General features: G+C 41.0%; 2 protein-coding genes across 3 annotated transcripts; one reads left to right on the forward strand and one right to left on the reverse strand.

Moving 5' to 3' along the window:
- Window positions 1–2,840: 2,840 nt before the first annotated feature.
- On the forward strand, window positions 2,841–6,360 carry LOC112263555 (epithelial membrane protein 2). The gene is made up of 5 exons (XM_024439965.2): window positions 2,841–2,944; window positions 4,261–4,344; window positions 4,626–4,728; window positions 5,340–5,480; window positions 5,855–6,360. Exons 2-5 carry the CDS (start codon window positions 4,270–4,272, stop codon window positions 6,010–6,012), a joined length of 477 nt encoding a protein of 158 aa, XP_024295733.1. The 5' UTR covers window positions 2,841–2,944; window positions 4,261–4,269; the 3' UTR covers window positions 6,013–6,360.
- Window positions 6,361–6,686: 326 nt separating this feature from the next.
- Window positions 6,687–14,242, reverse strand: LOC112263534 (40-kDa huntingtin-associated protein). Of its 2 annotated transcripts, XM_024439932.2 has the most exons (17): window positions 13,986–14,242; window positions 13,436–13,723; window positions 12,932–13,050; window positions 12,681–12,809; window positions 12,331–12,450; window positions 11,603–12,123; window positions 11,140–11,186; window positions 10,886–10,958; window positions 10,498–10,657; window positions 9,377–9,445; window positions 9,044–9,164; window positions 8,590–8,682; window positions 8,398–8,462; window positions 8,157–8,238; window positions 7,973–8,019; window positions 7,358–7,413; window positions 6,687–7,192 (listed from the first exon to the last, which is right to left on the reverse strand). In XM_024439932.2, exons 6-17 carry the CDS (start codon window positions 11,659–11,661, stop codon window positions 7,111–7,113), a joined length of 954 nt encoding a protein of 317 aa, XP_024295700.1. In that variant the 5' UTR covers window positions 11,662–12,123; window positions 12,331–12,450; window positions 12,681–12,809; window positions 12,932–13,050; window positions 13,436–13,723; window positions 13,986–14,242; the 3' UTR covers window positions 6,687–7,110. The 2 variants fall into 2 exon arrangements, with proteins under 2 accessions (XP_024295700.1, XP_024295709.1); XM_024439941.2 differs by lacking the exons at window positions 12,331–12,450; window positions 12,681–12,809; window positions 12,932–13,050; window positions 13,436–13,723; window positions 13,986–14,242 and having other exon boundaries at window positions 11,140–11,212; window positions 11,603–11,693.
- Between the last annotated feature and the right edge of the window lie 582 nt (window positions 14,243–14,824).

Raw genomic sequence — 14,824 nt, forward strand, 5'->3', positions numbered from 1 at the left:
CTTTGACTCTGTGATGTCTCAGCAGGCTGAGGTGGTATGGGAAAACTCAGGGGAGAACTTGAAAGGAACTGGCTTAAAAGGGACAGGCTTGATGGGGGGTGGAGTGGGTATCATGTGTAACTCGGGATTGTCGTGGATGAAGGGAAAGCAACAGGGGCTTAGCTGGGGACTTGGTGGCTGTGAGCGGTTGGGGAGGGGAAGGGGTAACAACAGCCTTACCCCTGGTATTTTTTGGGGTGTCGGGTAACTTCCGATGTTGTACTACTGGGAGAGGGGGTTGGATGGTGAGAGGGGTTGGGGTATGGATGGGTGTGAAATGTGAAAAAATACATAGAGTCTGGAGATGCATCAGGCTCATAGTGGGGGGTGTTTAGGGTGTTGTAGGTAAGGGGTTTGGAACAGGCAGGAGAAAGACAGGTCCTTTCCCCTAGATTAGATCTGTACTGTTTACATGCCATTCTATAGGAGAGGAAAAACAATACCCTTACATAAGGCATACATTTTAAAATAAACTGACCAAATAAGCGTAATAAAATCCCCTCTGGAATTGCAGGTACCAACAGCTCACCCACTTACCCCTAAACATAATGTACAGGAAACAGTTATAATTAGGTGAGTATCATCAGTGGCAGTTGTTACTGCATGGCAGTTGTGTACAGTTCCATACATAGCTTTAACATTACTGTTGTCCCACAAGTTGTGTTGGGAACTACAAACACCAGCGGCTCACTAGTGTCTTCAGTGTGGTACCAGCACCGGGACGCAGCATACAGGAGCGGCACCCAGTCACCATTTACTGAGGGGGGTGAGAAGGTCAGAGGTCAAAGACATTGCTCAGTGACCCCTATTCAACTGGTTTAGGCTGCATGCTGATTCTTCTACCACCCTTCTCCAAAATCGTGCATATGCACACTCCCTTTCATGGATTTAACAATGGTGAAAACTCCCTTGAAAACTATTTCTTGCACCAATCCATGTGTGTGGAGAATTGGGATGCAGTCATAGTCAAGATAGATCATGTCAATTTACCATGGCATGAGATCATAATTCCTGTGCATACAGTATTTACTCCACGGTCTCCTCTCCATAGATCATCAGATCCATCTCATATCCCAGACATGTGGCCTGGGGAGAGGGAACCCTGACTGGATGCGAGGCCCTCACTGGAGGTCCATACCAATACACTGGCAAAAAAAACCATTTTTAACCTTTATTTAATTAGGCAAGTCAGTTAAGAACAAATTCACAAGGCCTACTACAACAGGACTTCCACAAGGTCTACTGCAGTATGACTTCCACAGGGCCTACTACAGTATGACTTCCACAAGGTCTACTACATAATTACTTCCACAAAGCCTACTACAGTATGACTTCCACATGGCCTACTGCAGAATGACTTCCACAAGGCCTACTGCAGTATAACTTCCACAAGGCCTACTACAGCATGACTTCCACAAGGCCTACTGCAGTATGACTTCCACAAGGCCTACTGCAGTATGACTTCCACAGGGCCTACTGCAGTATGACTTCCACAAGGCCTGCTAGTGTTACAATATATGGCTTTACATACATCTGTCAATTAAGAAGTTTGGAATGTCCTGTTTCTGGAATGTGAACATCAGGATGTCTTTCCCACAATGGACAGTGGGGTCCACCACTGTATGGTATGCCTATGATGTCCCTGCTGGGGTTCGAGCCCAGGGACTGGAGAGTAGATCTGCTGTTTAACTGAGGCAATATCTTCAGGACATAGGGTTACATTAGAACAGACACATTATCATGTGTAAGATAAGGACATACTTGTATTGTTTTGTAGCCTAAGACTAGAAATACACCTATATATTTACTTACTTGAGAAGGTGTCATGGTCAGGCTGATATTGCTGTTGGACATCACCATGGTACCCACTGAGCATCCTGTAATTGACAACACAATGTTCCCCAAGACATGTCCAAAGTAGGCCTACCTACTGTGCAAAAGGACAGCTTTGAGGTGAAAAATCCCATCTAGGAAAAGTGGAACCACCAATTTGACCTCAGAATGTGAAACTCTACATGCGAAATTCGATTATAACGCCAAATCTGTATATTAGACCTGACAGCTGTAATTCCAAACTGATTATGCAAATGTAGAGCGCTTCTCACATGTGCGGTTAATTAACAAAACAAAAATCTGGTTGGATTTCATAATGGAAGAAAATGAGACACAGTAGAAAGAATTTGTTAATACCTTGAAATATTGAGGGTAAAAAAGTAGGCCTATAGACTAAAGTACAAAATGACATCCATAAACTATGTGGGGGGGAAACATTGCTATGGAAATGATGTGTGCAGTATATCATTACCCAAAACACGAATAGGTCATGGCTGTTGCTATTCTACTCATATTTTGGGTTGCTGCTGCGATACTGTGTACATAGGGGAATTGGGTGTTGTTGTTTACTTATAGGAATGTGAGGTATTCATATATTCATATTTCATATTTCTCATGTGTTGAGAGCTCATTGTAAAAGGGAGAGGTGTAGCCTACATGTTGCTTTGAGGGCGGGGGAGGAGGGCTAGAGTGGAGCGCAACATGCTTGTTTGGTTCCTTTTAGAATTAAGAATATACTACAAACTGGGACTATTCTACACACATTCTGTACACAGCCGTAATTGTCACTCCATTCATTCAACGAGTTCCTTTGAAGATCACTTAGCTTCACGCAGTGTTTTGACAGAGGGAAACGTTGCCTATTTGTCATAGACTGTTAAAGTTCCTGACTTTTTAAAGATACGAAACAGTTTGAGGATATGGGTGGAGTTTGGGAAAGGGGAAAGGGAGGGAAGGGGCCGAAGAGAAAAAAAAGAGTGATGTGTAGGCTATGAATTCGATGCTGGGTGGGTCTAACGCCACAGCTTTTCAGAATTGCAAATAACTATCGTGCGTAAAAGCTACTTCACAGGTAATGTTTATCAGCCTAATGCGGTTTACAATTTCTATTCAATGGGATTGGTGGAGGGTTGGTACTGTTTAGCGATTTTTTTTAAGGCTCTGTGGGCGAAAACAATAGTTTTGGGGAGGTATTTAAACGTTTTATAGTGGAACTACATTCAGTTGATAAGGACGTTCTGGAAGGATAACATGGATTTCACCTTGGCGAGCGGCAAAAAAACGTCAACATAGGTTTACTTCTTGCATAGTATTATAGATCATATTTTAATAAAGATTTTGTATTCATTTATGTATAACACATATGTTTCAGACTCACTTCTGTCGTCGTATTCTCGCGCTCTTTTCTCATAGCCTGTGTATGGGGCCCGTTGCAACTAACGGGGATATCATCCATAACAAACGGTAATGTGCAGCCAAGTAGTCCAGTTCAAATACATGGCCACGTTGAATAGCCTATTAATTTTTCTCTACTGAAACTTGCTATTGAGTCAAAAAATATATATATGCATATATTCAGGTAAATAATGATTAGTCTGCAGTTAAACGAATAGTCTAAACGTTTAGGCCTAATAACTTTATACACTTGAGTAACTTTTTAAACAATGTTGTTGTGATGGTAGACCTACAGAAACGACCATTATTACTTTACCCTCTAAGCGGTCTAATTGTAGTTGATAACAAATAAACGAATCTATAAACTCATTTTATAGGCTAAACGTGAATGAGCAATCGAATCCAATGATTTGAGTCGTATTTGAAACGAGCCCAATTGCTCATTTAGGTAGAGCGCTCTTCTATCCCAGACCTGGATCAAAAACAGACGTCAAATACTTTGTGTGCTTGATTTATCTGGGAGTTTGCACTTTTGGGTCTATTTTATTATTCCCATTGTAGGCAAACCAATTCAAACACAGTACAAGCATTTTAAAATATTTGAGCTAGATCTGGTTATGCCTCGTATTTAGCAAGTAAATACCAATAAGATAATTAACCAATAAGGCCCGATGGTGGTGTGGTATATGGCCAATATACCACGGCTAAGGGCTATTCTTAAGCACAATGCAACGCAGAAGGGCCTGGAAACAGCCCTTAGCCTTGGTATATTGGCAATATACCACAAACACCAGAGGTTCCTTATTGCTGTTATGAACAGATTACCAACATAATTAGAGCAGTAAAAATAAATGTTTTGTCATACCCGTGGTATATGGGCTAATATAACACGGCTTTCAGCCAATCAGCATTCACGGTTCGAACCACCCAGTTTCTAATAAGCAGCAAAGCCTACTCACTGTATATCTTTCCACAACACTTATCTTTTCTCAGTTAGTCACAATGTTGGTCCTGGCTGGAATCGTTGTTCTTCACATTACTGCCATCATCCTGCTTCTGGTTGCAACCATTGATAATGTAAGTAAATAAATATCCCCTCTCCTTTTTCTTACTTTCACATGCTTCCAATGTCACCTCAGTGACCCCTTCTTTTCCATCTGTTCTCCTGCTCCATATGAACTTCAGAACGTCTTTATGGACACCATAATAAATACAGGGGCTAGAACAAAAATGTCCACCGTTGGGCCTAAGTATCCAACACTGAAAACACGGTTACAACACTGTTATGAGATGATATAGCTGTTAGTAAGTTTTGTTACAATGACTTTGCTACTCTTCTCCTGTGTTGTTTTCTGCAGGCCTGGTGGCTCACAGACTCAGTGGCCACAGATGTGTGGGGCCGGTGGGAACTGGCAGACTCAGCTTGGCACTACACCAACCTCAAAGGAGACTATGCTGAAGGTATAGTACAGATGCTGTATCTTAATTTGATGACCCTGGTGTTGCAGGAATGTTCCTGCCCAGCAGGAAATACAAACTTGTAGTGTACTCAAGGTTTGAAAAGGCTTTGAAAGTTTGTAATTTCTACTTTAAAATGTCTGCCTTGATTTTCCCAACGAAAAATGTATCAACCCCTACAAAAATGTCATTCACATTTCCTGTTGCTGCAGGATTATTTTCCTGCAGGTTGAAACTGGCTCACATTAAGATATAGCATCTGTGTGCTCACCTCTTGTTATGGCTACACAGTATTAGCTTCTACCAAAACAAGATAGAGTGGACATGTGCGTATGCTTATACTCGCTCAGTAGGCAGGGGTCGAATTAAGCTTCCAAAGTGAAACTAGTTTTGATGTGTTCCCTTTACTATGGTGAGTTCCCAGAATGCATTTATTTCTATCCCTGCTGGTAGGCCTACATGACACGGACAAAAAAAAAATATATATTTTGTAATTATTATGAATTAAAATAAATGACTGTCATTGTTCTGTATGACAAGATTATATTGTGTCAGGATCAGTATGTGCATCTTCCCATCTCATGGAGCCCTGTTCTCTCTGTACCCCCCTATAGAATACCTCCAGGTAGTGCAGGCCGGAGCAGTGCTGGCCTGCATCTTCTCCATCCTGGGCCTGTTTGTGTTTGTGGCTCAACTCTTCACCTTGTCCAAGGGCCAGAGGTTCACCTTCTCTGGAGCCTTGATGCTCATCTCCTGTAAGTAGCTTGGGTCACTGTATCTGCATCTTTATACTGTATAATCTATGTAATGACATTGATATAAACACAGTGTATATGTTCTATTGTAGTCCATCCAGCAGTAGCAAACAGAACTAATAACTGATGCAAACTGATAACTAATCATCCAGTCTTTGAATGCACACCCTGTGGGTGGGTCCCCATGAGCATGGTTGAAAAACACTATTGTTTATTGCTATAACTATCACTGTTATTTAAGTTCAGGTTGAAATGGTCTCATCAGCAGTTGTGTCTACAGCCCTATGAGTGACTTTGAGGTGATGTCTCCAGTACAGCACATAACTGTTATTAACCTAACAGGTGTTTTTAAATCTCCCCTCGTCTCCATCTAGGTCTGTGTGTAATGATAGCTGCGTCCATCTACACGGACATCTTCCACAAGCAGGACCAGGGCTGGTTCGGACACTCTTTCATCCTGGCCTGGATCTCCTTCGTTCTCACCTTCATACTGGGCGTCATCTACGTGGTCCTGCGCAAGAAGAGCGAGTAGAGGAACAAGGGATGAAAGGGAGGAGAGGAGGATTGTAAGGAAGGATAGTTTTTATTACGTTTTTGCATTGTGTTGGAAAGGGATGGAGGGAGGGTAGGGGTCTTATTTAGTTTATTAACAGTCCCAGTATTTTGATTTTTCTTGTGAGGAGGAAGGTGGTACAGAAGGGGGGAGAGCGGACCCCAAAGAATTGTATGCACAATCAATTTCTATGCAGACTACTGCATGCCTGTTCAAATGGGAGATTTGTAATGTGTAATTGAATAAGTACTGTATATTTCAAGGTATGCTACATAGCTGTTGCAGTACTTGAACAATCAGCAAACAAGCTTAATTTCCAGTACATGTTTTAAAAGGAATTTGAATTTGTATTTTTTATAAGTGAAGTATTTTATAACCAATTGTATTTTTTTTTCAATCAAAATACATTGTAACCGTTTGTTGTGTAATTGTCGTAACGTGTATTCTAAGTGCATTTTAATCGTGTGTGATTCTGAGTTTTGGTTGGCTTCTATATCAAAGTACATTTTAATCATGTGTGTGATTCTGAGTTTTGGTTGGCTGCTATATCAAAGTACATTTTAATCATGTGTGTGATTCTGAGTTTTGGTTGGCTGCTATATCAAAGTACATTTTAATTTGTACAAGTGAAAAAGGTAAACCAGGAACAGAGGTCAATGCGGTGTATGTAATATCACCATTTATTATAATGCAGTAGAGGGATTCTGTTTTGTAATTACATTGGAATTTAAGCCATGTTTGTTCAGACTATACAATTTATTAACAAAATAAAAACGCTAGAAAAAAAAGCATATTTTTCATTCATATTTCATCTATTCAACATATTTCCAGTAAATAACTATTTGATGCAAGACTTCACCACGAGAGCAATCCTGCGACCACTAATAGGCATAACAGGGGATGCAGTAAGATGTACAGTATGTCCAATGACATGCTTGGTCCGGTTCCCACGTTTTTTTAGAAAAGACAACCCCACCAAAACATTATTCAAGAGGCCCTACAACAGACCAAGACAGAGACAGGAATGTTCCATTATGTGTCATTCCGAGGGGGTGTAGTGAGTTGATCTGGACTGTACTAAATCCCCTGTCCAGAGGGGGTGATCCGCTCTTGCACCACCAAGTGAAGGAGGTGGTTCTGCTCTGCTGAGAGAAGAGGCCTGAAGAAGAAAAATGTACTGTCCATTTTCCTTACAGTCTACGGAAATGTTCTTAACAATTTAGAGACAAGATATCAATGAGAAAATCATAAGGAAAAAAACTAAATTCAAATGTGTATTGCAGCTAAATAGCTACCACATGACTGACATTTTATTTTTGCTTACCAGAGTTCAGGTTGAAGAGACTTGAGGGACTCTGTGTCTTTTTCCTGGCAGGCCATCTGCAACAACACAATGATAGACTGATATAGACTTAAGACTTTGAAAGCCCAGCATAACCACCAATACAGATCAGCATAAAGCTAGGATCCTGAAATCAAAACAATAACAAAGCGTCACCCTGCCTTTGTTTTTGTAAAATGCTGAGGGATGGGCCTGGAGAAACATAACCACTCTAATTCATATACAGAGCTATGGATGCAAGGGCTTGACCATCCATGATATCAACATTATAGTTTTAATCATGTTGTTAGGCTGTACAGTTTTTGTTTACATTTGCATTGTTTACAAACATTGGAGTAAAACACGCTTATATTTTGGGTTCTGATGGGGTACGACAGTTGAACTAAGCTCATGAGGCATTTAAAGTTATATTCTTCAAGAATACCATTCATTCATAAGATGTAGCAATGACGGTTTCTTGCTTTAAAGTTGACTCAGTGCTACAATTATGCTAATATTAATCCTGATGTGAGACACTTGACCTTCTCACCCGGACATTAAGGGCCAATACATAGGTATTTTGTGTGATAGAGTCTCGTAAGGAAATATGCCACATACCACAACTGACTGCAGAAGCAGGAAGACATTCTCAGGTAGGAAGGTCACTACAATGAGAGGGTTGGAAATATAGGTTTAACAATATATAATTATGAACTTTGTTCTCCCATCCCAACCCTGCTAGTGTTGTGTGTATGAGTGTTTAAGGTCAGTCACGTTAGAACAATGGCTGTAGTGTAGTTACCCTGACTATGAGGGTCAAACGACTCCCAGGCGTATCTCTCCAGGGTCTGGGCATGCTCTGGCAACAACTTCTGGGGAGGAGGCTGCAAAAGGCATTGACATTCGTTCTCAGCTTTCGGAGAGATAACGCAATTTAGCAGTGATAAATCATCTGTAAGTGTTTGTAGGAAGGAATTGAATACAAGTGAAGTGAAATGTAATGGTATAAGAAGGCACAACGATCGTCGCGATGCTGTGCTTACCTCAAGCAGCATCAGCAAAAGTACTCTAGAAATCTCACACTTGGCCACAATGTCCAGAAATGCACCTAAGAAGACAATGAGCAGACGAAAAGCATACTGTTATCAGTTTCAGAATAGTTCATGAACTTCCTGCTTTAACACAGGAAGTGATGAGTTAGCCACAAATGTTGGGCCAGTCCATTATGTCTTCACCAACGGGGGTGCTGGTGCCAGGCAGTTGCAGTCCCCTCTCCTGACACATCAGCTGCATCTCTGTCAGCACGGACAGCGCGCCGTCATAGTCACCTGACACACAGAGAACAGACAATGTCTATTACAGGATCATGGTGTTGTTGTTAGGATTAGAAACACACAAAAACACACACCAGAGTTGGGGTCAAGTCAATATCAATTCCAGTAAATTCAGAAATTGAATTGCACTCCTCAGGAGAAAATCCATGTCCAAAGCAACTTATTGGAATTGACATGGTCTTGAACCCAACTCTGGTATACTCTAGTCCCCAACACATGGATACGCTTCAACTGACATCTGGACCACATGCAGGTAATCCCCATACCATAACCCCGTTTCCTGGCTCGGAGATCAATACATCTTCACCTACGGTCCAGACCCATCAACCCCCACAGATCCCGCCACTGTACTCACGGGTGAGTATTTTGCAGGTGGCCATCTCTCCCATAGACAGCAGAGACTCAATGGGCTGCTGTGTCTGGAGTTCTGCTGCTCTCTGGTAGTGAACTATGGCCTCACCTGGTCTGTTCATCTCCTATAGACGAAGATGAGAAGAGCGAGGAAGAGGGAGAGAAAGGGAGAAAGGGAGGGGGAGAGAACAGCAGACAGAGAAACAGAGAAAAAAAGAGAGAAGGAGAGAGAGAGAAGGATGAGAGGGATGATCATATGATCTTAATTCACTACACAGACTGACATAGAAGAGGAATGGTTGCCAATCTATCTTTTGTGATCAGTTTGGTCCATTACCTTGAGGGCATTGCCAAGTTCCAGAGATAGACTGGCGGCCATGACAGGCTGGTTCATCTCAATGTACACCTGAAACACATTTGTAAAACACCGCATTATACTACTGTCTCCAGAGGAATCTAGGGGAAAGGCCAGGGAAAATGGGTTGTTAGTATGTATGGGAAATTCTCCAGATGCTTGGTCTATCTCTTTGTAGCTGTTATTTCAGATGGATTCAACAATAAACTAAAGAGGATTAGATTATAATTTAAATGCCCTAGCAAACCAATAGATATTCTGATGGATCATTTTCCCTTTCACAGCTGTTGTTCACCAAGCCTGGTTAAACTAGACTGAATGCTGCACTCACTTTAAGTCAGTCAGTTCCATCTGGTTTAATAGGGAAGCTTATAGTCATGAGCTCGCCTTGACTGGCAGCTCTTTGAAATGCCTCGACTGGCAGCTCTTTGAAACGCCTCTGTCAAGAAACGTGGATGCAGTGAGCAGTGTTGCAGTTAAATCATCTCAAGCAAATTTGGTGAAACGTAAAGCAATTCAATACAACATTAAAATTACATCAATGATGTTTTTTATATTTTATACATCTATGTCTCTTGTGATGCAGTTCACAGCAGCACTGACGGATGTGTTGACATGACAATTGCGTCAGAGTTTTGAATGCCCCCTTTTGCTCCATGCTGGCTGAAGACCAAGCTAGACAGTAACTAGCTAACACCAGGCACAGATGGAAGTATATTTGCCATAGATGAAAAGCAAACTTTTAATTATATTTGCTGACACCCTACAGTCAAATTTTGCACCAGTAAAGTAGCTATCTAGCTACTGTATATAAACCATGCCCCTCTACAAACACGTGACGTCACACACCTGCTGTCCCCCTATCGCGTTAATAATCCCGCCTCCTGAAATAAAAGTGTTTGACATGGGGGAGGAGACCAGTAACTTTAGGATCAAACTTTACCAATGTAGAAGCAACAGTCATGTTTCATACTTTGATCTGGTTTTATCCAAATATCATCAAATTTCATGAAAAACATGATTTTGACTGTTCGTGACCTTTAACTTATGACCTGTTTGTGTATCTCTATTCTATTATGTCAAACATTTGTAGTCTTTTTTACCTTGATGGCGAAGCTGTAGCAGTTGAGTGCGGCCTGCAGGTGCTCGTCAAAGCCTGGGGCTTGTAGTGCTCTGTTCTCCTTCTCAGAGAGGAGGAAGAGCCGGGCAGCATCGGTCAGGGCCAGGGCCTCCCCAGGAGCATTGAAAAGAGTCTGCTCACACCTGTGGGTTCAGGTAGGATATAACAGGTATAGATTATATATTGTAATGTGAGATATCTAATTTACATTATAATAGGTAGTAGGAAATAATGTCGGTTGTAGGATACTTACAATGGAGGAGAAAGGGCAATATTGATCTATCATTCTATGCTACCCATGTCTGTATGATATTAATATGGGCAAACAATATGTTCTGATTAGGTGGCAATAGTTAGAGATGGAGACTTACCTTGCCATTGCAAGGTCACAGAAGGCTGCATACTGAAGGCAGTCTTGCTGCTTCAGCTCTTTAGCCAACTGGCCTGCAACCAATCAGAAATACTGGGTGAGATGCAAGCCACATAATCAACAGAAGTTGTGCAAATGGTGTACTTAATAGTAGGGGTCAGCATCTGAAAACATGAATATATGAATGAATTGTTGATATGTCAGAAACATGGTTATTAGTCATACATTTTTTCCCAGGACACATTAGCTACTCACCAAACTGCTCACTTGCTTCTGCTACATTGGGTTTCCGAAGAAAACGTCTAAGGTGGGCAAAGTGAAATTACAACTAAGCCAGTAGGGACAACAGAATGTCAGACATGTTTAGTTAGCTAGTTGCCGTTAGCCTAGTAACCACTGCTCTAGTACCTGATTGGCTACAACGCTAGAAAACTAACGTCAGCTAAACAATCATTATCATTCAGGGATGAGGATTCATTTGAAACAGCTAACTAATTATCTATCTAGTGAGTTTAGCCAAAAAATGGCAACATAAATAAATAAAACGCTTTTGATGCTTTCTTTGGACCCATGGAACTGACAGCAAGTGTAGCCGGCTACCGTTAGCTAGCTAGCTGTGAAATCCTGGCTCGCAATTCAAAAGATTAGACGATCATGCATTACACATAGTCACTCGAATGGATACACAGAACAAAGACAAGAACGTAATAAATCGTACTTTTTCAATTTATTTGATACAGCACGATATCTCATCAGAAAGTCCCCCTCCGCTGCCATGGTCAACAATAGATGAAAAACGTAAATAAACCAAACCCGGAAGTAGAGATGGGAGACGCGTTTCGATTGGTTCTTACTCAAAATAGCCTAATAGTCTCATTGGATACAATCTTATTATGGTGGGACTTTGGAGAACAAGGGTTCAGTTTGCAAAATCTCTCGCTAAAATGAATCTGACATATTGCAGATATATGTTAATTAGACAAAACAACAACCAGAGACATTCCGTGATGACAACAACCAGAGACACAGCAGTTTATTTTCAACAGAAGTCACGAAGCTGCAGGGTAAAAAAAAAAAATACATACGTGATTTTAGGTCTGTGTAAAAGAACAAGAGAGATTGCAAAATCAGGAAAATATAGGCATATAGTTTCCCAAACACAGTGCAGATGCCAGTAGGTCAGAAATTCTCATAGACGCATTCAAATATTCCTTCCCCTTGCGGCGTTGCATTCTCCATCTGTAGGAGGAGAGTGGGAGAGAGGTCAGGACAGTAGCATCCCCATTAACTCGAACAGCTCTTTATCAACATTATTGGTAGATATAGGTCTACTCATATATAGAATATAGTAGAAAAATAGAATACAATTAAATATAATATATCTGGAATGACAAAACCAAGGCTTTAGTGATTTATATTTCCTGGTTAGTGTATGTTCAGACTGACCGATTCCTTTGACTTTCTCTTTACTTTTCCTTTCCTCTGGACAGATTCACGGTTTACTGCAGCTGCTGGTGCTCCTGGGGTCAAGACCTCATAGACAGATGCTGGCGGAGACTCTAGACTCTGAGAGAGGAGAGAGTTCCAGGTGAGACACATTCATTCTTGTAGATCACGTAGGGCCTACAGTGGATGTGGAAGTTAATCAAAACAGTGGATATTTGTTGATGATATTCTTTTGATGACCCACACACAGCTTTGACATGTGTCAAGGTCATTTTTGTGTTGTGGTTCAACTCGTAAAATCAATGTGATATAGTTACAGCATGTCAATGGAGATAGAGAGACATGCTTACAGCATAAACTGGAGCAGAGGCAGCTGCATTCACTGATGTGTTACCGTTCTCCTCCTCCTCTTCATTCTCCCCTCTATTCCTTCCGCTTACTCCACTACCAGTACTTCCATTCTTCAATATAAATTGACCCTGGAAATCACAAGTTAACACACACACGGACTGATACAATGACAACATACCAACCACAACAGAAGGGTACAAAAATATACGGTGTTTCAGAACCTCCACCAAACCTTTCTCAAACCTCTTACCCATTGGCTTTTGAACACGTATATGGAGCCGATCACACTGAAGATGAGGAGGCCTGTGGTAAGAGCCCCCAACACGATGAAAAGGATGAAACCAGAGTAAAGCTGCTGGTACCCCTCGTCTGAAAGAGAGACAGAGACAAATACAGAGACACAGAGATACAGAGACAATAAACATAGTACCATTAGAGTTTGTCCAGTGTCAGTCAATGGCTGAACACTTTGGTTGGAAGTAGATTAATGTCAAGTGAAAAAAAAAGAGTTAGAGGGCTTTTTATTTTCATGACGACAATCGTGCGTGTTGTTGATGGTGGCGTACATCTGACATTCAGCTGACATCTACGGTATTTGTACCAAAAAAGGTCCCTTTTAAAAAAGGATTGTGTTTTCACTGTCACGTCAACAATTCCTGTTACTCAACATGTGGACAACAGAAGTTTCACTAACTGACTAACTGTTATCTTTCTATCATTCCTTCATTTTCTTCTTCTTCTACCACACACTCACCTTTCACCAGAAGGGTCCAGAAGATCTCCACATTTTTATACTTGCAGTTATACTCTCCTGAGTATGAACTGTTATATGCTGTTATTTCCAAATTAAATGTTCTTGTTTTTGTTTCAGGAGAAAAGAGAATAATCCATTCTTTTATCTTCTTTTGTTCTGGAGGCCCAGAGCAAACTAAGTTGCTGGAGCTCTGATTCATTGGGATGGTCACTTTGGGTTTGTAAAGGACCGTTTCTCCTGCCAGAGCCACCCTGATTCTGTCCGGCATGGAGATAGCTGGGTTGGCTTCTAAATTACACAGGGGGATGTAGAGTAAGGCTCAATCTGACATCGAAGAACCAAATAGGCAACTTACTTATGTATTGATTTGCAATACTTTGATATAGCCCGCTAGAAATTCATTGATATACAATGTTGATGAGAAAAGACAGTTCTGTAAATGATAACAGGAATTTCTATCATGACATTTCTAACTTCTAACATGAAAAAATGACTTTCAACTGTATCATGGTATTGATATTTAAATGTTTTGTTAATTAAATACCCTTACCTTGAGCCTGATGATTTCCCAAACACATCAGGACACACAGAACTTCAACCATCCAGATGCACATTTTGAAGAGACACCAAAGGTTTAATTTTCCCCCCTCTGTTTCTATTTGTTTGTGGTCACTTGAGATAGGAATACCTGTATCAGTATTGGAAGGATTTCGTTGAATTTCCCAAACAGTGTATGAGTGTCGCTCCTAGCCTTTCCCCTGTTCAGATTGCCCAGAATGTGTATGTCAATATCTGTTAGTCTTGGCCTCAGAGAGGTCGCAATACTGGGGTTCCTGTTTTGCTCTGGCCACTTCCTCAAAGTATTAATTCATGTGAGCCTTGTAAAATCCCCAACCATCAAGAGATAGAATGACCAAGATACTGTACTGCTCTAGGAGGCATAGACTATAAAATAACAGATACATTTAAAAAATATATATAAACAGATTATGAATGAAAGCATGAAGCATTTACAGCAGACAGGGAATGTCCAAAAAGTACAGTTATTACAGTATGTACTCTTGTGTATGTTTTGTTGTGATTACAACAGGCAGCTACTGTGTTATTATTGTGTTTGTTACGTCACTCACCAGATCCATCCCAGATGCAGTGTTGAGTTTCCTCCACTGTGAGACAGTGTTGGAGAGACCCAGAGTTAAAGTTCAAACCACACGTGAGCAGTAAATGAGAGTCTGGCCCTTCGGATGAAAGAGAGAGAGAGAGAGGAAAACATCTGAGAAAGAGAGAATGGAATTCGGGGGAGGTGACAAATTGTCTATGTTAATGCAAACCAGTTGAATGTACATCCGTTTGACTTCTCCTCAACTAATGCTCTCAGTCAGTGTGGAA

This window comes from Oncorhynchus tshawytscha, linkage group LG02 (assembly GCF_018296145.1).
Source record: "Oncorhynchus tshawytscha isolate Ot180627B linkage group LG02, Otsh_v2.0, whole genome shotgun sequence".
In the NCBI taxonomy this organism is placed as follows: Eukaryota; Metazoa; Chordata; class Actinopteri; order Salmoniformes; family Salmonidae; genus Oncorhynchus; species Oncorhynchus tshawytscha.